Consider the following 27,835-nt stretch of genomic DNA (forward strand, 5'->3'; position numbering starts at 1 on the left):
TACTGGGCGGCTCCCAGGTGTCAGACTGTGGTTGTACTGGGCGGCTCCCAGGTGGCAGGCTGTGGTTGTACTGGGCAGCTCCCAGGTGTCAGACTGTGGTTGTACTGGGCAGCTCCCAGGTGTCAGACTGTGGTTGTACTGGGCGGCTCCCAGGTGTCAGACTGTGGTTGTACTGGGCAGCTCCCAGGTGTCAGACTGTGGTTGCACTGGGCGGCTCCCAGGTGTCAGACTGTGGTTGTACTGGGCAGCTCCCAGGTGGCAGGCTGTGGTTGTACTGGGCAGCTCCCAGGTGTCAGACTGTGGTTGTACTGGGCAGCTCCCAGGTGGCAGACTGTGGTTGTACTGGGCGGCTCCCAGGTGTCAGACTGTGGTTGTACTGAAAAGCGCCACCTAATAAAATGTATTATTATTATTATTATTATTATTATTATAGATCATGGGCTTCCCTGATGGTAACAGACAAGGTTATAGATAGTAGTAGTAGTAGTTTATTCAGTCATCATCTCACACAATACAATATGCACAATAATTTAACAATATTTGATTTTACAGTTAAGACTTCAAAACCGTATTCTAAAAGAAAAAGGTACACAGTATTATTCACCTTTTGTAGTTTTCAAAAATAGCTTTACAAACCATTTTCTTAAAAACCAAAAGCGAATGACTAATTCTTAACTGTATATCAGCATTGTTCCACAAGTTAACCCCAATAATAGAAATACACCTCCTTTTAATCCCTTTCTTAGCTTTTTGAACAGTAAATTTACAAATATCTCTCAAATCATATTTTCTTTCATGTATTGAAAATAAAAACGTAGACATTATAAACGATGGATCACAGGCTTCCCTGATGGTAACAGACAAGGTTATAGGATGATACCAGATGTTTTCAGTACCGTTTTAAAGGCCTGACTTAGAAGATATTAAACATTGTTTATTGTCCATATTTTTGATGTTAGGATTTCGTAGATGGTTATTATAGGCGTACTGATTCCCCAACCACATTAATCTGGAAGGAGGCAATTTCCACCCTACATTTATAAATCAAATCAAATGTATTTGTAAGGCCCGACAACACACGTTAATGTCCCCATGGGCCGGACACGTCTTCTTTAAACAAGTCAAGAAGAAACATCACAATAGGTCAAGAACAAAACACCATAAAGTCCAAAAAGATTTATATAAATGCAACACTCCCAGACCCCACACGAAGGTAAGGAAAAACTCACTAAAACCAGCAATAGGAAAAAAAATGCACCACAGGCAGTGTGGAGGAGAGAAACCTTAGAAGGGCCATTCAAGGGGGATCTCCCTTCTTCGATGTCGGGGATAGTAGTGTTGCAGTAAAAACAGGCGAGCAGTTGGTAAAGCATGCGCTCACATAAAGCGTTTTGAATGTCTAGAAAAGTGCAATATAAATAAATTCATTGATTCATCATTCATTTAAAGAATATCTGAAGAGTCCTCTCAAACAACAAGCATTGGTTTGGCTAGTTATCTAGACCTAGCCTTGGTATTACACCTGTGGCACACAGTGTTGTCCTGAGCAGAAGGACCCACCCCTGTTCTTGCCTCCATTCACTGTGCGCTACAGAACAGAATTCAAGGTTCTCCTATTGGTCTACAAAGCCCTTAATGGTAAGGCCCCTGTTTACCTAGCAGACCTCCTCCTCACCCCCTATATACCAACGTCAGGGCCCTCAGAACGGCTGACAAGGGTCTCTTAACCACCCGTACTGTAGGTCTAATTTCAAGTCTTAAGGGAGGGCATGCTTTTGCGGTCGCAGCCCCTGACCTCTGGAACAGCATCCCCATGCCCATAAAATCTGCCCCCTCCATCGAGTCTTTTAAATCGAAACTCAAAACCCATCTATACTGCCTGGCCTTCCCTGACTCACTTTGACTCTTGCCTTGCTTGTTGACGTGTTGTTTTGTTTCCTTGTCTATCCGTTGTTGTTTTTTTCTTCTTCTGTTTATTCTATACTTTTCTTTGTTCTTAGCTATGTGAAGCACTTTGAATGAATGAATGAAATGTTTATTTTTGAACATGTTATTCTCCATATTTCTCCAAACAACTCACGGTATCTTGTTCCGTCAAACCAAACAATCATAACAACAAATTAAAAAACATTAAAAAATAAAACATTAAAAAAATGTAAAAAAAAGAATTATAAACAAAAGGTCAAGAGCAATGTGTTTGGTTAGCAGACATGTCCAAAAAAGGAGTAGAGGGAAGCTAAGCTTATTGATCCCTACCCCCTTACATTTATATTTGTTCTTCCATTAATTTTACTAGATATAACATAATTTAGTATATTACAATATAGAATATACTTTTACTTATATTAAAAGATTAAAAGAAAAAACTTGATTCACTTGACAGCAGTGAATATAGTACAGCACTACATACACAATATAACATAACTTTGTTTATCCTCAATACTCATTTCTGTATTTCTCTAATGTGTATTTTTTTAGCTGCTTTTTAAATTGTGCCACATGTTTACTCAGTTTGATGTATTCGGGTAAATTATTCCACAACTTCACTCCACACACCGATATGCACATGCTTTTCAGCGTGGTGTGTACCATTGGTTGTTTGAGATTCCCTCTCCCTCTTAAGTTATATTCTCCTTCCCTGTCTCTGAACCATTTTTGAATGTTGCCTAACTTTGGTTGACAAGTGTCATGTCTAAATGTGCTATATAAATAAATTTGATTGATTGATTGATTGATCTGTCTGTCCGTCCGTCTCCCCCGGCAGGCTATGACACCCAGGTGGGCGAGAGAGGTCTGAAGCTCAGCGGAGGGGAGAAGCAGAGGGTAGCCATCGCCAGAACCATCCTCAAAGCACCTCAGATCATCCTGCTGGACGAGGTAAGACGTCATTATTTATGTCATTATGCACTTTACTACACTTTATATATTATTTATTCAAATGATTAATCCTTCACTGCACTGTCTTTGTCCTGTGTCTGTTGTTGCTGTTATGTGAAAAAAAGATTTATGGAAAAATGCATACACTGTAATTGCCGAAACAATTACCAATAATTATGGCTTATTAAAGGAATCTGAATCCGGAATCTGAATTATAAATCAGACGGTATAGAACTGGACATATCTGAATATACTGATATTTATAGTCTTATTTATCCTGCGATTAGTTATAGGACCATAACAATGGTCAGACTATTTTATTGTCCGAGTTGATTATGGAAAGGAGGTGCCAGTCGCTCCACTTGGCTTCCTCTGCTCTAGAAAAAAGTATTTCTATTTTATTCTTTCTACCAGAGAGATGTTTTTGAAGACAGCACCTCGACTCCGGTTGTCTGAGCCCAACCTTCCCAATTGTCCTAAGTTGATGAGAAAATGTAAACATTTAGATTTCTTGCTAAATGATTTATGAAACATTTTACAATTTTCGAGGCCGCATGGCATTTCATATTACCCTGCAGTCGATTGTAATGAACATCAAATGGACTGTCAAACATGTGATCTTCCATAGCTATTTTAATTTTTATATGTATTTTTATTGGAAAAAAATCCTACTGAATACTGTGACCCCCTCCCCGCCCCAGTCACTCAAAAAGTTTCTACTTTTAAATGTACTTAAAGCCCAACCTCCAGGTTAAACCCTACTGATCAATTATGGGTAGTTTACATCATTGGTATATAATTTCATTATTTATTTTTTTCCATTTGACACCGGAAATGCCACTCTGAAAGAGTTAAAAAGGTCCACGCACGAATAACATGCACGCGCGAATCAAAAAAGCTTATCAAACGCCGACGTCACAACAGGACAACAGGTGCATATTAATGAGCCGAATCTAAAAGCTTATCAGACGCTAGCACCTAGCACGGCCGTGACGTCACTTCAGGAAACGTATGCCTTATGTCCGTCCGGGTCATAGTACTAGATCAATGGTGGCTCACTCAGTGCATCACAGTTAGCCTATATCTCCGCCGTCCCTGCTACAGTCGACTCGGGACCACTACACTCACTGACGTTAGCCTATAGCCCGCCGTCCCTGCGGGTGGTTCTCTCCTCTTTGTGTGCCCCCGTCCCCGCGGAGGAGCTTGTGGACTCGACAACTGCGGCCGCCGGAGCCCGCAGCGATAGTTAGCTCATAGCTATCGTGTAACACTAGCCTTTACGGGCTCGAGCACCCTACGGCTGCCGCCGCCGTCGCGTCCATGGGCCCCCCGGCAGGGGCACCCGTGGGGACGGGGTGTACAGAGAGGAGAGAACCATTTTGGGTCGGCCGTTCATGCCGGCCAGCGAGCCGGATGTCGGGATATGTTGTTAGCACAATAGCTACCAAGCTAAGCTATGTTATCTACTAACGTTATAAATAGGGCTGTCTTAAATGCTTCGAAGCTTCGAACGTTCGATTCGATGGCACAAGCTTCGAACATTAAAAAAAAATCGAAGTAAAAAAAAAAAAAAAAAGGGTTTTTTCAAAAAAAAAAAAATCAATTTTTCTTTTTTTTTACTTCGATTTGTGTGTGTGTGTGTGTGTGTGTGTGTGTGTGTGTGTGTGTGTGTGTGTGTGTGTGTGTGTGTGAACTACCCATCCCAGTTAGGACATCCGAATCCCGTCCAATCTTTCGCCGTCGACTAAAGACTCACTTCTTCAACCATTATCTGAAATGAAAAAAAAAAAAAAAAAATCTAACCGTGACTAACCTTACTGTCATGCACTTGTCCTAATAAACTAACCTACACTGTAACACGCAACACTTTGATGAACATTGTTACTCAGCTGATAGAGTTGTACCCTTCTTGCTGTCTTGTCGTACAGAACTTGTAAGTCGCTTTGGATAAAAGCGTCAGCTAAATGACTAAATGTAAGTGTGTGTGTGTGTGTGTGTGTGTAGGTGTGTGTGTGTGTGTGTGTGTGCGCGCACCTTGTAGAATTCCACACATAAGAAAGAAAGATACTGGGATGAATAAACAAAATAGGAAATAAAATGTAGAAATGCATGCAATACATAAATAAATATGAATCTCCATATATGAAATATAACATTTAGATAAGGTGCTACTGAGATGTTTTGGTGAGTTCTTTGTTTTTTTGTGGAAGTTGCCCTTCTTAAAAATGCATGAACATTCACTGATAATTGGTCTGTAGTGGAGTCTACAAGGTCTACATTGCCGGACCATGTAGAATCCGGACCTTGTAGACTGACATAATTCTGTGCATAGTTTAGTCTACACAGGCCATATTTCAAATAATCAAAATCTTACTTCATTCATCTTAAACATTCTTGATTTGGGGGATTGGTAGTTCCCATGAAATCTGAAGTTGTTCAAACGACAACAGCGATCCACCTTGAATTAAATCACACAGCCGAGTGAAACCTTGTTGGATGCGTCAGTCACGAAAGGGGCTACTTAATTAATTAATCCAACCCACTTTATTTATAGAGCACATTTAAAAACAACAACGTTTACGAAAGTGCTGTACAAGTCCCACAACATAAGATAAAAAAAAAATATTAAAAAAAAATATTTTTTTTAATTTTTTTTTAATTTTTTTTCGAAGCTTCGAATTAAAATCGAAGCTCGGCCCCGAAGCTTCGATTGCCAAAAAAAGCTTAGAAGGTCAGCCCTAGTTATAAACACAATATGTGTACAACGACACTGATTTACATTATTACAAATATGGTAACGTGGTTGTGGCTTTTACAAATAGTGGTTAGCTTTAGAGATGGATGGATGGCTATAATCACGGAGCAATAGTGAGGTGAAACAGATACATTTCATTCGGCTAGTAGTAGCAAGCATATATCTATGGTAGCAAGTAGGCCTGTCACGATAACACATTTTGCTGGGCGATTAATTGTCCCAGAAAATATTGCGATAAGCGATATTATTGCGGTTTTGAGAGATTTTTTTTTTGAGAAATGTATTTCCCAAAAGTTTTCAATTAACCTTTTTATTTTTTTACTAATATAATAATAGCATAATAATGCAAGGAAACCGTTTCAAAGTGCAATAAACCTTTATTTAACATTGGAAGATATTTTAAATATCCTAAATAAAAAAAATGCTCAGTTTGATTGTTTATTATAAAACAAACTGAAAGTGGAAACAAGCCCTCCGTCTGGCTTTTTGTATCATCCTTTTAACATGTACATTTATTATGAATGTACCTTGCGGTACCATGTACAAAATGTTAATAAAGTATGAGGAAAAAACTGTGGAAACGTAATAAATAAAAAGGCAGTGAAACAATAATCAAATAAACACCAAAATATATACTATCTCTATTGGAATGGAGACTTCAGCACAGGATAAACTAGGGATGGGCAAAAATAATCCAGATCGATTGATCACATGATGTACTCGACTACTCGAGTACTCGTGGAGGAAAACGCTGTACAAAATAAACATATTTTCCGGTGTTTTAGACTTTTATTTTGAAACCCACCCACCAGTCCGGAGCGGAAGTATTGTTGTTATTATCCTAGCAGAACGTATTGAGCGGACAACTTGTCTCGTCCGGTTCTGTGTTTTTGAGCTAATGATAAAACAAATGTTGAGATTGTTGGTGAACAACTATAACTTTAGGTTAGTTTTAACGTTAGATGCAGCTACTACAGGCAATCAACGATGAGGAGGAAGCGCCAAAGCCGTATATAATAGAATAGTAGCCCTGTGGTGCGTAGGCACGACTCGAAACTACCTGTTATAATAAATTAATTCATGTTTAACTTGTCCCCGTGTCCAGTCCTTTGACTAGCCCTACCTGTTCATTGTAAACAATGATGCATGTAATTGTATTAACGTTATTCTGTGTTGTAGCTAGCTATGCTATACGTTGTATTTCGTTTGTTAGCTATTTAGCTAATGTTGATAGCATCAACGCTAGATCTTTAATCTTTATTTAGCAGTCCAGTTTCTCCGGGCAGTAGCGAGTAACTACTTGGGTCTAAAAATAGCTACACTACAAAGAACACTACTTGGTTAAAAGGAGCAACACTATTGAGAAATGTAGTTAAGCTATGTGGCGTTGCTAGTGCCCCACGGAGCTCCCGTGCTGTACTCTGTAGTAAGGCCAGCCGCCCCCCACACGGAGAGTGACTGACAAGGGGTACTGGTTCCGCCTCATTAAAACAAACGCGCAAATAGCAATTAATTGCGCCCGTCAAAATCATTGCATTCATTTTAATTATTGCGCCGATTAATCGATTTATTGCTTATTGCGGCAGGCCTAGTAGCAAGGCTCTCTGCCTGCCACTAGCTGTGTGACTCTCAGTGCCCCCTGGTGAGCCCCCTGGTGCCCTGCACCTGTTGTGACGATCATTTCGATTACACACGCACGTTATGAACCATTGATTAAAATATGCACGTGCGTGGTGATTGTGTTGGGCAGACAAAATGTTTGATAAAAACGCTAAAACTGGGTCAATTTCAATACTTTTTTTTCCCCTTCTTCATGAAAGCCACTGTTGGCCTAGTCCACATTGTTTATTGAACAAAAATACAACGTGGAGGTTGACCTTTAAAGGAAAACTCCAACATTTTGGGAAATTAGCTTATTTGCCATCTACCCTGGAGTTAGACAAGAAGATACATACCTTTTTCTTCTCTGTGCATGCAGTAGGAGTAGGAAGACGCGCACCGTTAGCCTAGCTTAGCGTCAGTCACTGGAAGTAGGTTCCTCCATTAGCCTAGTTCCCAACGTCTTCCTACTCCTACTGCATGCACAGAGAAGAAAAAAGTATGTATCTTCTTGTCTAACTCCAGGGTAGATGGCAAATAAGCTAATTTCCCAAAATGTTGGGGTTTTCCTCTAAGTACTAAAAAGTTAAAAATAAAAAATATTCCGGGGCAATGGAATGTTCCGTTTCGTCCTCTTCATCACTCACGATCTTCTGTAGCTTGTCACTCTGACTGTCTATTCTTCTGATAGCAGGTGTTTACCGTACTTTTCGCACTATAAGCCGCACCTGACTATAATCAGCAGCAGCTAAATTGAATGATGTGTACATATATAAGCCGCACTGGACTATAAGCCGCATGTGTTTTTTTTTCCCCCTCCATTTTCCTCCGATTTTCTCCCATCCCAATGTTAGTCGTATGCCAATTCCCAATCCCTTCCTGGTCGCTGCGCACTTACCCCCCACAGTCAGATCATCTGGGAGAGTGGAGGCTACCACGTGCTTCCTCCGACACACGTCCAGCCAATCACCGCTTCTTTTCACCTGGCAGCGCGGATTCTCATTGAGAGGGCGTAGCGTGTGGGAGGATCACACTATCCCCCTCAGGTCCTATCCGCGCTTAGCAGGCGCCCCGAACGAACTGTAGGAGTCGCTGTTTACAACGACCCGGACCCACCCCGCCAGCTTCTCCCACCCTCTAATACAGCCAATTGTATTAGTGTGAACGGCCAGCCAAGCTGGTGACAACCCCGGAGCTGTGAGCTGGATTCGAACAGGCGAATCCAGCTCACAGCTCCGGGGTTGGTGACGAACGCAATCTCCGCTCGGCCACCTAACCGCCTGCCGCATGTGTTTTAATGTTTAATTACCATATGTAAGGAGTGGAGCCTGCGGCTTAATTTGACTCAACACGGGAAACCTCACCCGGCCCGGACACGGAAAGGATTGACAGATTGATTGCTCTTTCTCGATTCTGTGGTTGGTGGTGCATGGCCGTTCTTATATTGAGCTTTAAGTTCCCACCTCTACAGAGAATGACTCCCATTGGGACACAATACTGTCGGACAAATAACAAGAATTAACTCATTTACAAGTTGTATTAAGTAAATAAGGGAATAGATAAATAACATTTCAATGCAGTAAAAAAAGCAATATTTCGATTTTCGGGTTTTGTCCACATTGTTAGATCCTGATCAATCTGGCCAGTACCACGTCTTCTTGTGTTATCCTCTCTCCATCCAATTCCTCTGCGTTGTGTAATTTTAATGGTCCTGACGTCTCAGATACTGGCTGATATAATCCTTATCTCTCCCCGCTAGTACGATCCGCAAACCATAATAATTCTCCACCTTTGTAAGAATTCGACACTTTGACACAGCGTAATACCTTACAAGGAGAAGCGTTGTTTATTTTATAAACAGATGCCTCAGCTCAGATGTTAACAGATTGTATTGTCCTTGAAAAGTCTATTCTAATGATCTTTCGGTGTGTTCAGTCTATCGTCCCTCTGCTATTCAGTCCAATGGTGGTCAGGCCTGGTCTTTAGCCTAAACCCTCCTCGCGTTAGCCGAAGCTAATGATGATGTGTCATTCTTCCTCCCCCCCCCCCCCCCCCCCCTCTCGATGAAAGGAGAGAGTCTCTCAGTCCTAGTCAGATTGTAGTCTGCCCTTAGCCGCTCTTGGTCTGGTTTACACTCGGAAACACTGTTCGACTTATAGATCTTTGTCATAGCAACGACAGCCCCCGCCCCTCTCCTGGTTGTCATGCGACGCGCTGTCATGACAACCGTGTTTAACCTTTACACACATCAAAACGCAGTTTCTACTGTTTTCTTTAAGGATGTCACCCCTCTCCCTCCTGCTCTCTGGGCCCACACTCGCTCTTATCAATGTTGTGTCTTAGATCGGAATGTCAACATCCCCTGCTCAGTGTGCTGCTATTCAGTCACCCTGCTCTACTGAACCACCGTCTCCTGCCTCCACCGTCAGCATGCACTTCGACCTCTCTGGCACCGTTACATGCTACCATCTCCCCCCAATCTATACATCACATACATTGAATCAACCCCGTTTCTCTCAACATATAAGCCGCACCGTTATATAAGCCGCAGGGTCGAAAAATGGGGGAAAAAGCCGCGGCTTATAGTCCGAAAAGTACGGTAATCAAAGATCCCCGCCCTCTAGTCTTGCACAAGGACCAATCAGCATGGGTATGGGCGGGTTCATTTTGCATTGATGGGGATTTGATTGGCTGTTTTTTAAATAAAGAGCGGCCGCAGGATTAATAACGTTAACGTTAGTTCGGCCAGAGAAACAAATATACTAATTAAAATGGTTGGACCTGCGAGATTTGTACTTTGTACTTTGTAGGTCTGCATTTTAAATGTAAGGAGTAAAAAGTTTTGTTGTTTTTTTCTCTGAAATGTAATTGAGTAAAAGTACAAGTATACAAACCTAATAATACTCGAGTAAAGTACAAATCCCCCAAAAACAGTACTTAAGTATTGTAACGAAGTACAATTACTCAAGTACTTTACACCCCTGCTGGCCACAGACTTCTTAGGGACCTGCACTGGCTCCCCATTGCTGCACGAATCCGCTTCAAGGCCCTCGACCTAGCATACCGCGCGGCAAAGGGAACGGCTCCCGCCTACCTCCGGTCAATGGTCTCTAACTACACACCCTCAAGACCCCTACGCTCTGCATCTTCTGGCCGCCTCAGACCTACTCCTATCTGAGCTCCGTTGAGGGTCATCAAGGAGAAGCCGCCTATTCTCAGTCCTTGCCCCACAATGGTGGAACGAACTGCCCACCCCAGTTAGGACAGCCGAAACCCGTCCAATCTTTCGCCGTCGACTAAAGACGCACTTCTTCAACCATTATCTGAAATGGGGGGGAAAATGATCTAACCCTAACTGTTGTCAAGGGCCAGATTAAACCGAATATATGTATTTATTTATATATATTTAATTGTATTTGTATATTCTCTAATATTCCCTGATATCCCTTGTATATTCCTTGTACAATATGCATTGAATATCCATTCTAGCCTACTGAACATCCCATAATAGTCTCCATTCTACTATTGGTCGAGACCTTGGTGCCAGGCTGCCATACCCCCCAGACCCAGTTCAAACGTACCGCTCAACATGTACGAACAAGTCCTAGTTCCGCGTAGGAATCTGGCTACCGCACCACTAATGGTACTATTTGTTCATAGTGCGTATATATACTGCGCTACTAAAGTAGGACTTCCTTTTTTAGTCCAGTTTCTTACCCTCCAATAGAGTGACAGACGTAAAGCCTCCCCGCGACGCCACGTGTGGGAGTAAGGCCAAGTTCGGCCTACCATCGGTATTGAGACATCGTGTATATTAATATTTGAATAGTCATATTTGGCACTATATCGTCGAGTTGGACGTAGTCTATTAAGCTAATAATAGTCTATTCATATGTAGTGCTTCGTGCGGTGAGAATACTATCGTAGTCAGTACCCCCATCGTTTCGGGTAGAACTGGCTGCTTATCCAGGGTGGCCGACCCCATGTGAGGCTGCACCCGAGGAACCCCAGAGCCGACGAGCGAGTGGACCTGCATACCGGATTATTCTACCGACGACAGCCCGCCTTCCCAGGCACGGATTATGCTTTGTATACAGTGATTATTCTATGGATAAAGACCAACACTGCCGTGTGTTGGAAACCCCCCCCCCGGAGAGGACGACAGGTGAGGAGACGCTCTACACGACGAGGTCGCTTCACGTCTCTCCATCGTGGACCGGAGGAAGCCGGCCCACAGAGAGTCCAACTGCTTTCATCTGTGGATCGAGGATCGCTGAGGCACCGAGCCGCACAACCGTGGGTTCTCCCAGGATACCCTCGGCCAGACGGATACAGCCAGACTCTACCCCCCCCCCCCCTTCTCCAGTTGTCTTACAAGCGACCGGAACCCCCCCCTAGTGTATCCAGTTCTATAATCATTAAAGTATCATTGCTATTATTCCTTAAATATTCCAGGTTGTATATTTACCGCCTGCGCCACCAGAGATTGGACGTTCTCTATTGATATACCAACGAATACTCATTTGCCATAAAAGTGCATCCTATTTCAAATCATAAATGTAATTAAGTGATTGCTCTACATACCTTTTGCTATGTATTAATTATTATTAAACGCAGACTTTCGACTTGGTACATTTGTGTTGGATCGTTTCATCTACGTGGGAGTGTTTACCATAATTATTTATGCCTAGTACTGGGTGGCCAGAGTCTAAAGTACAAGAGGTAGTGGTAGTAAGTATCATATCTAACAATACAGTCAGGGAATTGTACCCCTCAGTTACAATTGGTCCTTCGAGCCGGAGGGTAATTAGTGTAATATTAATATAGTGTTATTAATATTGAAATGGCCTATGATGAACACTCCACGAAACGATCCTCCTAACCAACGCCCGCAGCGCGAACGACGGCTCCCTCAGTACTTAGAGGCTTACGCTGTCAGTCAACAACCTAGTCTTCTACTAACAGTAAACGCGGTAAAACTAGAAAGTAAAAGTATGTCTAACCCCAACGCCCAGACTACCCCGACCATAGAGGCCCCTACGGGTTCTAATGTAACTGACCAAGCTCACGGTGGGGACCAGTGGGAACCAGACATGACTTCACACCCCGCCAGTACTGAAGAAGTAGTCCCCGATGAGTCCCGGGAGGAATACAACGCTACCGAGAGAGAACTCGGCACGGAAGAAGACGGGGAGAGCACCGTGGAGATAGAGCTCCAAGGCTCCGCAAGGAGTACCCCGAGGGAAGGCTCCCCTATACAACCGCCTTCTCCCAGCGAGGCAGAGAGGACCCTACAGCAGGCCTTCCTCATCAGCCTGAACGCCGCTGCTGAACGCGACCGACTGCAGATCCAGCAGCGGAGCGAAGAAGAGCATATACGTCTAGAAATAAGACGCATTCAGATGGAAGAGAATGTGGCCCGAGACCGAGCAGACAGCCAGCGAGCAGCTGCTGGTGCTCTACGGGACGCAGAGCGCGACAGACAGCAAGCGCAACTAATAGAACAGCTGATCAGACGGACAACACCCTCTCCCTCCGCCAGAGGCTCCAGGAACTCGTCTAGACACACCTCCAGGGCGGCATCCCCTAGCCGAGTAAACAACCCTGAACTTGACCAACAGACGAGGTCTATACCCCCCACAGACCACCTCCCCCCACCGGTCCAAGCGAGACCTAGCAACCGGGAAGGAGCAGCATATCCTGTGGAGAGGCTAAACCAGAGACTACAAGCACTGGATGACCTAACTGAAGACGAAGAGGAAGAGGAGGAGAACCGCGCCCGACGACAGCACAGTACTCTACCGGACCAGGAGGTCCGGTACAGCCCAGGCTATACTCCCGCGGAGCTGCGCTACAGACCCCCGACTCTATACACGGGTGAGCACGACGCACGACCCGCACCGAGGAACAGCACCTGGACAAGCGGGCCATGGTACACTGCCGGTACCAGCCCATACCAAGGAGCGGGAGGAGACTCGCCTAGGAGGCCTCTCCCCCAACGCTCGCCGATGTATCCACAGTCAGCGTCATACATTGGCACGCCTATGGTACCCGACTTCATCCAAGAGAACCGGGCCTAGTATACAGAACTCCGCATGTGTCTGGAGACCATGTTGGTGGATGTATTGGATGAACGCCATAAATACGCCATCCTACTGAAGCACTTAAAGGTACCCCGCGCACATAATATAGCGCTCGCCTACGCGACTTCCACCACCCCATACACAGCAGCGCTGGTAGCATTGGACCAGAGGTATGGGCGCATATGGGATTACGTGATCCAGGAGATCCGACACATCGACCGCTTACCCCCAGCAATAGACAATCGAGCACTGGACGACCTGTCCATCAGAGTGCAGTCCCTGGTAGGGATGTTGGGAGCGCAGAGAGAGAAGGGGAGGCATGAACTTTACGCCAACTCAAATGTGGAAAGGATCTTGGAGAAGCTGCCGCCCGCTCGACAGGAGCGTTTTAGGCGGCAGAGAGACCACCGAGACCCGAATGGCCCCGAACCGAACCTCCTCGATCTAGCAGACTTCCTGGCGAGAGAAGTCAGCAGCCTACGGCTAGATACATTCGGACGGAGCACCCCTGGCTCCAGAGAAGGAACCAGACGACTAAATGATGGAAGAAGATCGGTGACTGTGATGCACCAATCGGAGTCAGTACCGAGCAGCAGGAGCCACAGTACCCCCTCCAGAACGGAGAAGTGGAAGATAGTGTGCCCCTACTGTGAGAAAGAACACTGGCTAGCGCAATGTGACTCCTTCCCCAAGCTGAACGCGGAGGAAGCAAGTCAATGGATAAAGTCCAACAAGCGCTGTTTTCGCTGTGCGCGCTCACACATGGCAGCCGAATGCCGCTTAAAGAAAAGGTGCACCAAGTGCGATGGAGCCCATCTGGACATACTTCACGACAGTAACAGACGGCGCCCTTCACCCGCACCATCCAGCAGCAAAGCGAGCGTCATGTACATCGATCCCGCCAGCAGCAGTGGAGCCCGAGTACTCCTAAAAGTAGTGCGTGTGACACTAAGCTACCAGAATAAAGTCCTGGACACTTACGCCATCCTCGATGACGGGTCAGAGAAGACCCTTCTGCTCGCCTCCGCTGCGGCCCAGCTAGGGCTGCGGGGAAGCGAAACCCAAATGACAATTCGGACAATAAGACGAGATTTGAAGACGATAAAGGGCGAGAATGTCTCATTCTCTATCGCAGCAAGCGGCCAGCCTGAGCGACGGTACCAGATTACAGACGCTTTCACCAGCCAAGAAATAGGACTGTCGCGGTACACATACCCCGTCGCCAAGCTGATGGAGAAATATGCACATCTGCGCAAGTTACCGATCCCGCTCATAGACAATGCTATGCCGACCCTGTTGATAGGCTCCGACCATGCAGACCTCATTGTCCCGATAGACCGGGTTCATACCGGACCCCGAGGCTGTCCTGCAGCAGTCGAGACCCGTTTGGGATGGACTCTCCAAGGCCCGCTCGCCAAATCTCTCAACCGAAGTACAGCCACTAGATGTCTCCACTCCCGAGTCACAGAGGGAGAAACCGCACTCCTGCAACACGTAGAGCGGCTATGGACCTTGGAACAAATGCCCTTTAAGAACGGAAAGAAAGACATTCGCTCTAAAGATGACATTTACGCCATTCACCTCCTCGAGACAGGGACCAAGAGAGTCCCGGTCAACGGCGTGTTGAGATACGCCACGCCACTCCTGCGGCGAGAAGGAATGCCTACTTTCCACGCCAAGACAGACGCCACAGAACGGTACCTGCTGAACACGGAGCGGCGCTTAGCCAAGAACCCCGCCCAAGAGAGTGTATACCGCGCCGAGATTGAGAAGCTCATCACAGCGGGACACGTCACAAAGATGGACATTAAAGAGGCTGACCAGACCACCGAATCGTGGTACGTGCCTCACCACAAGGTCCATCACAACGGTAAAGACCGCATAGTATTTAACTGCAGCTACCAGATCGGATCCCAAAATCTGAATAAAGAGTTACTGCCCGGTCCCACCCTCGGCCCCTCCCTACTCGGCGTTCTACTCCGCTTCCGCCAGGAAAAGGTGGCCATCAGCGGGGACATTAAAGGAATGTTCCTGCAGGTGAGATTAGTAGAGGAGGACAAGCCCCTGTTACGGTTCCTATGGAGAGAGAAGCCAGGAGATGAGCACCCAGCCATCTACCAATGGGAAGTCCTCCCCTTCGGAACGACGTGCAGCCCCTGCTGTGCTACATTTGCACTACAGAAACATGTAGCAGAGGACCCAGCAGCGGACGAAGAGGTCCGACACAGCGTAAAGAACAGCTGCTACGTAGACAACTGTCTACAAAGCCTTTCAACCCAGGAAGAAGCCGAGGCTCTCCTGATTAAACTCTGCGCCTCATTGATCAAAGGCGGCTTTGATCTCAGGCAGTGGGCCAGCAGCGATCCGCAAGTACTGCGCAGCCTCTCCTCCGAGGACAAGGCAGCCAGCAGCGAGACCTGGATGGCTACAATCCCGGGAGAAGCCCAGGAGATGACCCTGGGATTGGTGTGGCGATTCAAAACAGATTCGCTTCACTACAGACACAAGCCCCTGACTACGGAGCAGGGAAGGCCGGCGGCGGCGCCGACCACCAGACGGAGTGTGTACACAACACTCGCCCGACAATATGACCCGCTAGGATGTATTCTACCGTACACCACCAGGGCAAAAATGATTGTACGAGCATTGTGGGACAAGGACCAGGGCTGGGACGACCCCATTCCCGCACACCTTATATCCACCTGGAGAGAGTGGGAGATGGAGCTCCACTCACTCCCAGGCGTTAATATGCGCCGAAGCTACTTCCCACCCACGGTGAGGCCAGAGACATGTAAAATGGACTTACACGTCTTCAGTGACGCCTCAGAGGTCGCATACGGATCAGTAGCCTACTTGCGGGCCCAAGAAGAGGGGGGAGAGATCTACACAGCATTTGTCCTCGCCCGCTCGAGAATAGCCCCACGCAAGCAACAATCTATCCCACGTCTAGAGCTCTGCGCAGCCCTAGCCGGAGCGCACCTAGCCACGCTCATCCAACGTGAGCTCACCATACCGGTGTCTAGAACAATCCTGTGGTCAGATTCCACGACAGTACTCGCCTGGATCAAATCGGACTCATGCAAGTACAAAGTCTTCGTGGGAGTCAGTCACCGAGATTCAAGACTTAACCGAAGAGTTAACCGGAGAAACAGAGTGGCGCTACGTTGATACAAAACAGAACCCAGCTGACGTCATCACCCGGGGAATGCCCCTAGATGACCTCACCCGTCGCAATGTCTACAGTGACGGCCCAGCATTCCTAAAGCTCCCGGAAGGAGAGTGGCCCACGCCTATCCCGAGGGAAGCAAGTCAAGAGGAGGCTGAGAATAAGAAACCTATGTTCTGTGGATTGAGCACTGTTATCTCCGCAGACCCCAACATAGATGATTGCACTACCATAGAGAGTGCACAACAAAGGACATTCCTGCGGCACCACCCGGAGTGTAAGTCCCCCGCTGAAATGTCAGCCGCTAACTACGAGGAAGCAGAATTGCTTCTACTGCAGCGAGCCCAGAGAGACTCGTTCCCCGATGAATTGGCCTGTCTACAGGGAGGAAAGCCCGTCCCATCCGACAGCATATTAATTCATCTGGCCCCCGAGAGCGACGCTCATACCCTCATCAGAGTGGGTGGTCGCCTACGCAGAGCCCCCAATCTACCGGATGACATTAAATACCCGATCGTATTGAACAGCCGACACAAGGTCACAGAGCTGATTATAAAGAAATACGATGAGGATGTACATCACGCAGGAGCAGAAAGAGTCTTCGCGGAGATCAGACGTCGTTACTGGATCCTACAAGGAAGAGAGGCGGTACGACGCTTCCAGCGAACATGTCTAGACTGCCGCAAGTGGCGCGCGCAGCCCAGCATACCAAGGATGGCTGACCTTCCTCCATGTCGCCTCTGAATCGGTGACAAGCCATTCCACTCAACGGGTATGGACTGCTTTGGCCCGCTGCACATAAAGAAAGGAAGAGGAACCGAGAAGCGGTGGGGTATTGTATTCAAATGCATGACCACCAGAGCGATACACATCGAGCTTCTCCCGACCATGAGCACAGACTCATTCCTTATGGCCTTCCGTAGATTCACATCACGGAAAGGAAGACCGTCTACACTATTGTCCGATCATGGGACAAACTTCAAAGGCGGCGAAAGAGAGCTGAGAGAGAGCTTCCAAGCTATGGGCCCAGAACTTAAGACCCACCTCGCTCCAGCACAGATTGACTTCCAATTCAACCCCCCAAACGCACCCCACTTCGATGGTACTTGGGAACGGGAAGTGCGTTCCATAAAGACAGCCCTGTACGCAGTACTTGGGGCCCAGACTGTGGCAGAAGAAGTCCTAATGACAGTCCTCACGGAGATTGAGGGAGTATTGAACTCTAAGCACCTCGGCTACGTCTCCAGCGATGTGGCGGATATCGACCCAGTTACCCCCAACACACTCCTGATGGGGCGGCTAGATCCCGCGTTACCCCAGACAATGTACCGGCCTGAAGAAGCGAACGGCCGACGAATGTGGAGGTACAGCCAAGTATTAGCCAACAAGTTTTGGAGCAGTTTCTTACTGCACTACCTACCGTCTCTACAGACCCGCCAGAAGTGGGTAAAGGAGAGAGACAATTTGACAGAAGGAACAGTCGTCATGATTGTTGATCAATCACTGCCCAGAGCTATGTGGCCGGCCGGCCGCGTAAGCAAAGTGATCACCGGTGCCGACGGCAAGGTCCGAGCAGCTGAAGTGCTTGTCCAGGGTCGCACTTACACCCGTCCCGTGGCGAGGCTCATAGAACTGCCCCGACTCCCAGACACAATCGATGATGACCATGACCCTATAACCCTATGACTTTGTGAAGTTGACTGACCCCTACAGCAAACCCTTATGTGTAAATAGACAACGCGATTAATCTGTCTCTGCTTAACTGATTAGGTCTGGGACCAATCAGGGGGTGGCTGTTGTGAAGGGCCAGATTAAACCGAATATATATATTTATTTATATATATATATTTAATTGTATTTGTATATTCTCTAATATTCCCTGATATCCCTTGTATATTCCTTGTACAATATGCATTGAATATCCATTCTAGCCTACTGAACATCCCATAATAGTCTCCATTCTACTATTGGTCGAGACCTTGGTGCCAGGCTGCCATACCCCCCAGACCCAGTTCAAACGTACCGCTCAACATGTACGAACAAGTCCTAGTTCCGCGTAGGAATCTGGCTACCGCACCACTAATGGTACTATTTGTTCATAGTGCGTATATATACTGCGCTACTAAAGTAGGACTTCCTTTTTTAGTCCAGTTTCTTACCCTCCAATAGAGTGACAGACGTAAAGCCTCCCCGCGACGCCACGTGTGGGAGTAAGGCCAAGTTCGGCCTACCATCGGTATTGAGACATCGTGTATATTAATATTTGAATAGTCATATTTGGCACTATATCGTCGAGTTGGACGTAGTCTATTAAGCTAATAATAGTCTATTCATATGTAGTGCTTCGTGCGGTGAGAATACTATCGTAGTCAGTACCCCCATCGTTTCGGGTAGAACTGGCTGCTTATCCAGGGTGGCCGACCCCATGTGAGGCTGCACCCGAGGAACCCCAGAGCCGACGAGCGAGTGGACCTGCATACCGGATTATTCTACCGACGACAGCCCGCCTTCCCAGGCACGGATTATGCTTTGTATACAGTGATTATTCTATGGATAAAGACCAACACTGCCGTGTGTTGGAAACCCCCCCCCCGGAGAGGACGACAGGTGAGGAGACGCTCTACACGACGAGGTCGCTTCACGTCTCTCCATCGTGGACCGGAGGAAGCCGGCCCACAGAGAGTCCAACTGCTTTCATCTGTGGATCGAGGATCGCTGAGGCACCGAGCCGCACAACCGTGGGTTCTCCCAGGATACCCTCGGCCAGACGGATACAGCCAGACTCTACCCCCCCCCCCTTCTCCAGTTGTCTTACAAGCGACCGGAACCCCCCCCTAGTGTATCCAGTTCTATAATCATTAAAGTATCATTGCTATTATTCCTTAAATATTCCAGGTTGTATATTTACCGCCTGCGCCACCAGAGATTGGACGTTCTCTATTGATATACCAACGAATACTCATTTGCCATAAAAGTGCATCCTATTTCAAATCATAAATGTAATTAAGTGATTGCTCTACATACCTTTTGCTATGTATTAATTATTATTAAACGCAGACTTTCGACTTGGTACATTTGTGTTGGATCGTTTCATCTACGTGGGAGTGTTTACCATAATTATTTATGCCTAGTACTGGGTGGCCAGAGTCTAAAGTACAAGAGGTAGTGGTAGTAAGTATCATATCTAACAATACAGTCAGGGAATTGTACCCCTCAGTTACACTAACTAACCTTACTGTTATGCACTTGTTCTAATAAACTAACCTACACTGTAGCACTCAACACCTTGATGAACATTGTTACTCAGCTGATAGAGTTGTGCCCTTCCTGATGACTTGTCGTACAGAACTTGTAAGTCGCTTTGGATAAAAGCGTCAGCTAAATGACTAAATGATAGGGGCGGCCGGGTAGCGCAGCGGACTAAGCGTCTGTCTCCCACCACAGAGACAGTGGGATCGAATCCAGCTGTGTTGCCTCCGGCTTGGCCGACCGTCCATACTGACACAATTGGCCGTGTTAGAGGGTGGGAAACCCGGCGAGGGTGGGTCCTGGTCGTTGTAAACAGCGACTCCTACAGTTCGGTCGGGGCGCCTGCACAGCAAGGGAAGGATCTGGGAGAGGTAGTGTGACCTTCCACATGTTACACTCCCCCGGTGAGAGTCCGCGCTGCCAGGTGAAAAGAAGCGGTGGGCTGGGTACACATGTGTCGGAGGAAGCACGTGATAGTCTCCGCCCTCCCAGACTGACGGTAGGGGGGTAGAGTGCGCAACGACCAGGAAGGGGGGAGTGGGAATTGGCATAACGACTAACATTGGGAGGGGAGAAAAACGGAAAAAGAAGGGGGGAAAAGATAAGAATTTCTTTTTTTTAAACAGTCAGCTAAATGATAAATGTGATTTACAACATGGTGTCCTCCCTGAAAGATGCCCTTCCTCCCCCGAACAGGCCACGTCGGCACTGGACACGCAGACGGAGCGGAACATCCAGGCCTCCCTGGCCAAGGTCTGCGCCAACCGGACCACGGTCGTCGTGGCCCACAGGTAAAGAGATGGAACATGCATCGAGAAAATAAACGTAACTGCGCTGCGGTGCAACGCGTGGCCGTCCCGGGTTCGACTCCCGGACCCGGCGACCTTTGCCGCATGTCCTCCCTCCCCCCATATCTCCTCCCATCCTTCCTCTCTGCCGGGCCCATGTCCTCCCCCCATATCTCCTCCCATCCTCCCTCTCTGCCGGGCCGGTCCTCCCCCCATATCTCCTCCCATCCTTCCTCTCTGCCGGGCCCATGTCCTCCCCCCATATCTCCTCCCATCCTCCCTCTCTGCCGGGCCGGTCCTCCCCCCATATCTCCTCCCATCCTCCCCCTCTGCCGGGCCCATGTCCTCCCCCCATATCTCCTCCCATCCTCCCTCTCTGCCGGACCGGTCCTCCCCCCATATCTCCTCCCATCCTTCCTCTCTGCCGGGCCCATGTCCTCCCCCCATATCTCCTCCCATCCTCCCCCTCTGCCGGGCCCATGTCCTCCCCCCATATCTCCTCCCATCCTCCCTCTCTGCCGGGCCCATGTCCTCCCCCCATATCTCCTCCCATCCTCCCTCTCTGCCGGGCCTCTGTCCTCCCCCCATATCTCCTCCCATCCTCCCCCTCTGCCGGGCCCATGTCCTCCCCCCATATCTCCTCCCATCCTCCCTCTCTGCCGGGCCCATGTCCTCCCCCCATATCTCCTCCCATCCTCCCTCTCTGCCGGGCCCATGTCCTCCCCCCATATCTCCTCCCATCCTTCCTCTCTGCCGGGCCTCTGTCCTCCCCCCATATCTTCTCCCATCCTCCCTCTCTGCCGGGCCCATGTCCTCCCCCCATATCTCCTCCCATCCTCCCCCTCTGCCGGGCCCATGTCCTCCCCCCATATCTCCTCCCATCCTTCCTCTCTGCCGGGCCTCTGTCCTCCCCCCATATCTTCTCCCATCCTCCCTCTCTGCCGGGCCCATGTCCTCCCCCCATATCTCCTCCCATCCTCCCTCTCTGCCGGGCCCATGTCCTCCCCCCATATCTCCTCCCATCCTTCCTCTCTGCCGGGCCCATGTCCTCCCCCCATATCTCCTCCCATCCTTCCTCTCTGCCGGGCCTCTGTCCTCCCCCCATATCTTCTCCCATCCTCCCTCTCTGCCGGGCCCATGTCCTCCCCCCATATCTCCTCCCATCCTTCCTCTCTGCCGGGCCCATGTCCTCCCCCCATATCTCCTCCCATCCTCCCTCTCTGCCGGGCCTCTGTCCTCCCCCCATATCTTCTCCCATCCTCCCTCTCTGCCGGGCCCATGTCCTCCCCCCATATCTCCTCCCATCCTTCCTCTCTGCCGGGCCCATGTCCTCCCCCCATATCTCCTCCCATCCTCCCTCTCTGCCGGGCCCATGTCCAATAAAGCAATAAAATACCACAATTTTTTTTAATAATTAATCACAATTTTCTGTAATTAATCTAGATAAAAAAATAGCATTTTTCTACTTAAGACCGAAGCTTGTAACAGATTTTTACTTGAGTAAAATCATGGAATTAATGTAAATACTATTTTAATGGCTTCCTTTGAATACAGTGTCTCTCCTGTGAAATACAAATGTTCAACAAAACCATCAACGTTGACTCAGCTTTAAAGACCGCTTTCTTATATCCGCGGTGCTAAGATTGAAGATTTTTCACTCCATAGATTAATCTAGATTAATTTATTTTAATGCTTTAAATAATTTAAATTTATCTCAAGTTAAAGCATTAATTTTGACAGCCCTAAAAAATATATATATATATATATATATATATATATATATATATATATATATAAAGAATTATTAATATTTCCTATTTCCTGAATTTCCCCAAGGGGATCAATATAGGAATATATTATTATCAATATCTTCAATCAATATATGAAATCAAGAATCAAGAGGTTTATTTGTCACATACATACCAGGGGCATACAGTGAAATGCGGGTGGTCTTGCCCGCATTGATTGTGCAAAATACAATAATAAAATAGAATAAAATAGGCATAGACATTTTTTATAGATAAAACACAAGATATGCATGGTAAAAAATAAAAAGACATGCTAGGTTCCTGAGAAACTGGTTCTATACACTACTATGCAATATACAATTTACAATGTTAACTCTTACTGTATCTAAACTATACAGTACCTCCTTATTTTAAAGTGTTTCTAAAGACTCTATTTTTTAAAGTGAAATTTTTTTTTTCTCCACTTTTTCTCCCATTTTTCTTCCATCCCAATTTTCGTATCGTCCAATTCAACCCTCCCCTGTCTTTGAACGCTGTTTCTTGCCTCCCACAAGCCGGCTGCAATGTGGACTAAGCCATACATAGCACGAGTCCCCTCCGATACTCGAGGTAGCAGCCGTCGCATCTTTCACCTGCTCAGCTCGATCTTTCAGCGTCGGGGGTCTGCGCTTTGGAGGAGGGGCCCCGCCCCCGTCGCTTCCTGATTCTACTGTGCAGGTGCACCAACCGACCTGTAGGAGTCGCTGTCCACAACGTCCGATCCCCACCCCTCCGTTTTCCCTCCCCCTAATACTGCCAATGTGTATTAGTGCGGACGACCAGCCAAACTGAAAACAATGTGGAGAGCTGGGCTCGAACCCAGCGTCTCCAGCATTGGTGGTGAGTGCCTTGCCCACTGCACCACCTAGCCGCCCTAAGTGACATTTTGTTTAAAGTGATTTTTTTTAGCGGTTGCCGCATGAGTGGTGTGTGTGTGTGTGTGTGTGTGTCTGTGTGTACTTGTGAGTGGACAGTTCAGTGTTCAGTGTTCTAATGGCCTGGGGGAAGAAGCTGAGTCTGAGTCTCTCTGACTGTAGAATGAAAGAAGAAGAGAGAAAAAAACACTAACCTTCTTACCGTCTTCTAGTTTCAAGTTCAAGTTTCTTTATTAGTTGACATGCAAAAAGACATACTATCACGCACTCTTCCACTAATTAATCTTCCTTGCCTATATTACTACCTACTGTACTACTATGCACTCAACACTGCAAGCACCCAAGTCTCAGCACTGTTTGATGAACATTGTTACTCAGCGGATAAGAGTCGCACCCTTCCTTCCCGCTGACTTGTCGTACAGAACTTGTAAAGTCGCTTTGGATAAAAGCGTTCAGCCAAATTACCAAATGTATTATAAATACAATATCTTACTTAGAATTAATGATGTGATTTTACATTTCTCAAAACTAAGCCGTGGTTAAGGAAATCAGTCCAGTCTCTCATCTACTTCGTTTCTTTGGGCCCCCCCCCCCAGGTTGTCCACCATCATTGGCGCAGACCAGATCATGGTCGTCAGCCAGGGCCAGATCGCTGAACGAGGAAGGTGAGCGCATGCTTTTATTCTGAAGGAACAGGCCCCGGCATGAATGACACTTAAGTCATTCATTCTTTAATGATTTAAGTAACATGAAACAGTAATAGAAAACTAGAGTAGCAGTAGTAGTAGTAGGCAGAGAGCTATCTTTGATCTACTACTCAATTGTTGGGGAACACCCCATAGGCCTACACCTATAATGAAAATTCAAGCCTTTTTATTTTTAGGGAGTAGGGATGGATATTAGATATTAGATGGATATTAGATGTATACCATGGATGGATGGATAGGTTTACCAGTCCAGGATCTATACTGGTACTCCCCCTTTTGTTTATGTGTTTTTGTCTTTTGTTTTTGTATGGGTGATGGGTAAAAAAAGAAAAGTGTCAGAATTTTAAATATGCGTATGTACATTTGTGTGTGTATGTATGTATGGATATGTGCAGTTATGTATGTGTATGTGTGTACACATACTATACCTACTGTAAATGTAAAGTGACTTCTTTGACACAATAAAGTATAAAACATTTAAAAATCATTCATTCAAACTGTCACCAGCCGTTCCATCTATGCATCCTACTAAGTTACATAACTTCTCCTCCTCTAAATTATATCCCAAAGACACGACGAGCTCCTGGCCCAAGGCGGTCTGTACGCAGACATGTGGATGAAGCAACAAGAGGCCCAGGACCTCGACTCCGACAACACGGAAGCCAAAGACTGCAAGTCCGAGAAGCTACAGCCTGCAGCGCCCCCCGCAGGACACTCCGGTCACTGAGCTCCCTGGATTCTCACAACTCTATAGATTTCTGACTCGAAACTCTGTCGTACTCTAAAGTGGATCAGTCGAGTTCGGTCTACAGGAACACTCTCGTGTTGTTTTACGAGACCGACCGAGCCGCGAGAAGTCGACGAGACGAGAGGGAAGGTACCTTTTTTTATAGAACCAAAGATTTGTAACGGGGGGAGGAGACACTCTGGAGAGAGAGACTCCTCGTGAGGTTTTTTGTTTTTGCACTTTAAGGTATTTGTCTGCTGTGATGTTTGAGGTCTTGGTTGTTTTAACAGACCTTTTAAATTATTCATGTTTTTTTTTGTTGTTGTTGTCGTTTCATATTGAGGGAGTAGAACAGAGTAGACGGCGGTCGCCGGGCGGATTGTCGCCTCGTGAGAAAACAGAAGTGTGCAGAAAGTCCAGAAATGAATAAACTGAAGCGTTAACGTTTCAAACTGACGCCATGAGGTTTCAAACTGACGCCATGAGGTTTCAAACTGACGCCATGAGGTTTCAGACTGACGCCATGAGGTTTCAGACTGACGCCATGAGGTTTCAGACTGACGCCATGAGGTTTCAGACTGACGCCATGAGGTTTCAGACTGACGCCATGAGGTTTCAGACTGACGCCATGAGGTTTCAGACTGACGCCATGAGGTTTCAGACTGACGCCATGAGGTTTCAGACAGGATTTGAACTGACATTTTACCAAAAAAAAGACTTGTCTGTTCAACATAATATGCTGATTTGCTTGCATTTCTATCATTTACATATCTGTATTGTATATTCACGAGTCATTGCTGTGAAACCAGAATTAATTTGACTATCCAAACCGTTGGGTATATATATTCGCAAAATGTTCTCGAGTTTGACACATAGTTGGAAAATCTGCTTTTTAGCTTCTTCTTTTTTTTTAACTCATCATAACTCTGAATACAGGTGTGATTGACTCCACTGTTTCATTAACCCTTTCACTGCCACACGACAGAATGTTAACCCTTTACTATCACACAACCGACGGTCGCCGTTAACCGGCCGTCGTGTGGCAGTGAAAGGGTTAACCTTCTGTGTGTTGTCGCAGTGAAAGGGTTAACCGTTTTGGTAGTGCGGCAGTGAAAGGGTTAAACATTACCAATGTAAAGAAACCTGTTATGAGTTACGACCTCACAAGCCTGGTAAAACCCGGGTTCAGCTGTCTCCTACTGCCAGACCTTGTATCGGAGACACGGACCATACATTTCAGATAAAAGATGTATTAAAAAAATGTATCCAATAATATAATAAATATAATAATCCAAAAAAAAGGTCATACTACAATCACGGATTAGGCCTTTAACCCTTTCACTGCCACACGGCAGAAGGTTAACCCTTTACTATCACACAACCAACGGTCGAAAGGGTTAACCCTCCGTGTGTCGCCGCAGTGAAAGGGTTAACCGTTTTGGTAGCGCGGCGGTGAAAGGGTTAAAGGCTGCCAAGCTCCGGTAAAGATATGTTATTTGGTCGGTTTACCTTTTGTCTCCCATCGTATCTTTGCGAGAAACATAAGGAAAAATAACAAGCGATCAAAATATTAACTTAGATCAGGGATTTTACACTGCAAAAAGAAAGAAGTCTCCATCTTATTAATAAGTCTTAAAGTCTTCCTTTCAGGAAATAAGAGAGAATCAATTGTGTAAGACGGTTTCACTTGTACCTTGTTCAATTGACAATATCTTTATATTGTTTGTTGTATATTGTTTTCAGAAAATCCTTGAAACAGGCTAATTGACCTATGATCTCAAGCCCCACCCTCTTTTATTGATCCTTCAATCACAAGATTTGTAATCATCTCGCCGCCCTGTTGACATCATATTTTCCACCTGTTTTGAAGAAGGTCCGATTTTAAGACCGAATACACGATCAAGTTATTTGTTGAGATGGAGATTTCTTTGCCGTGTGAATTTTTTTTATTATAGCCTGAGCCACTATAGAGAAACATGTCCTCTCTCTCTCACACACGAGGAGCTGACGCTCACTGAAACATGTTACTTCTTCTCCCGTCGTGTAGAGAGGCTCAGTGTTTCCGCCCGTAAGACCATCGCGGCCCCACTGTTCCACGACGCTGTAACTTTAGGTTTCTGTTGAAGTGTACCTTTTTAAATGTTTGTGTTATCGACATCACCGGGGGAGAATCATCTCACAGATGATTGCACCACCTGGCGACATTCGGCTGTGCAAAAAAAAGGGGGACTTGAAACTGCCAAGCTATCGATAACAGAGTATCCAGTTATAGGTTATTTTAGCCTGATATCAGGCTAATACTCAATATTGGTATGGGTATTGGTGTACCTGCACTGAAAACTAAGCAGTATAGCTTAAGCGCATTACTAACTAAAGGCAGTATATAGACAAGCGTAGCCATTTTATCTTTTTTGTTGTGGTTCTATTCTATCAATACTTGGGATCCACAATGTCTTGAGGACAGAGATACTTAAATGTGTTGTGGAGGTTATATAGTACATTTATAAACGCATAAGTAACACCAGTATACACCGTAGACTCCATCCAATATACTCTGCTGGTTCTCATCAGGGCCGTGTCTTGCTATTATGCGGAATACGCGGTTGCATAGGGCCCCCTGTAACCACCAGGGGGGGCCCCCGTAACACCCTCATATATATTTCTTTGTTTATTTCTTTTTCTTTTTTGGCTCAAATTTGTTGATCTAGAAAGCAGAATGTGGCTTTGCCTACGAAACATTACGTACAAACAAGAAAAGATGAATAAAATGGATGTTAGCTAGTCAACTCGATGTTGTATCGGCTTGAGATAGGGGGGGGGGGGGGGGGGGCCTAAACAAGATTTTGCATTCGGGCCCCAGAAAAACTGAAATAGAAACGTCCCTGGTTCTCACTGCCTTTCTATACGCTGCTATTGTTGCCGCTGTTGATTTAAGAAAGTACTGTTATCTTGTTTACATACTGCAGTAGTGGTATTTGTATAATCTATACCTTGGGTGTACCAAGCCAGTGTGGGTTTGTGTGAATTTAACTGCTTTGTCGAGAAGTAAATAACAGCTAATTTACAGGAAACGAAGGGATGAAAAGGAAGAATGCACAACTTGCTGATTTTTGTGAAACCTTGTAAGAGAGAAGTGTGCACTCGCACTAAAAGATCACTAGGCACCATCTCTATACAGATGAACGAGGCTTCGTTATTAGGTTCTCAGCCAGTGGGGGGCGC

At 46.4% G+C, this 27,835-nt stretch overlaps 1 protein-coding gene across 1 annotated transcript in view; it reads left to right on the forward strand.

The window, feature by feature from the left end:
* The window catches only part of abcb6a (ATP binding cassette subfamily B member 6 (LAN blood group) a), a 63,628-nt gene extending 36,252 nt beyond the window's left edge, over window positions 1-27,376 (forward strand). Inside the window, exons 15-18 of the mRNA XM_084316380.1 lie at window positions 2,765-2,877; window positions 20,426-20,520; window positions 23,776-23,844; window positions 24,457-27,376. Coding sequence (XP_084172506.1) covers window positions 2,765-2,877; window positions 20,426-20,520; window positions 23,776-23,844; window positions 24,457-24,613 — 434 coding nt within the window. The 3' untranslated portion in view covers window positions 24,614-27,376. The remainder of the gene's footprint in view (window positions 1-2,764; window positions 2,878-20,425; window positions 20,521-23,775; window positions 23,845-24,456) is intronic.
* Window positions 27,377-27,835: the final 459 nt, after the last annotated feature.

This window comes from Notolepis coatsorum (assembly GCF_963971535.1).
Source record: "Notolepis coatsorum genome assembly, chromosome: 1".
In the NCBI taxonomy this organism is placed as follows: Eukaryota; Metazoa; Chordata; class Actinopteri; order Aulopiformes; family Paralepididae; genus Notolepis; species Notolepis coatsorum.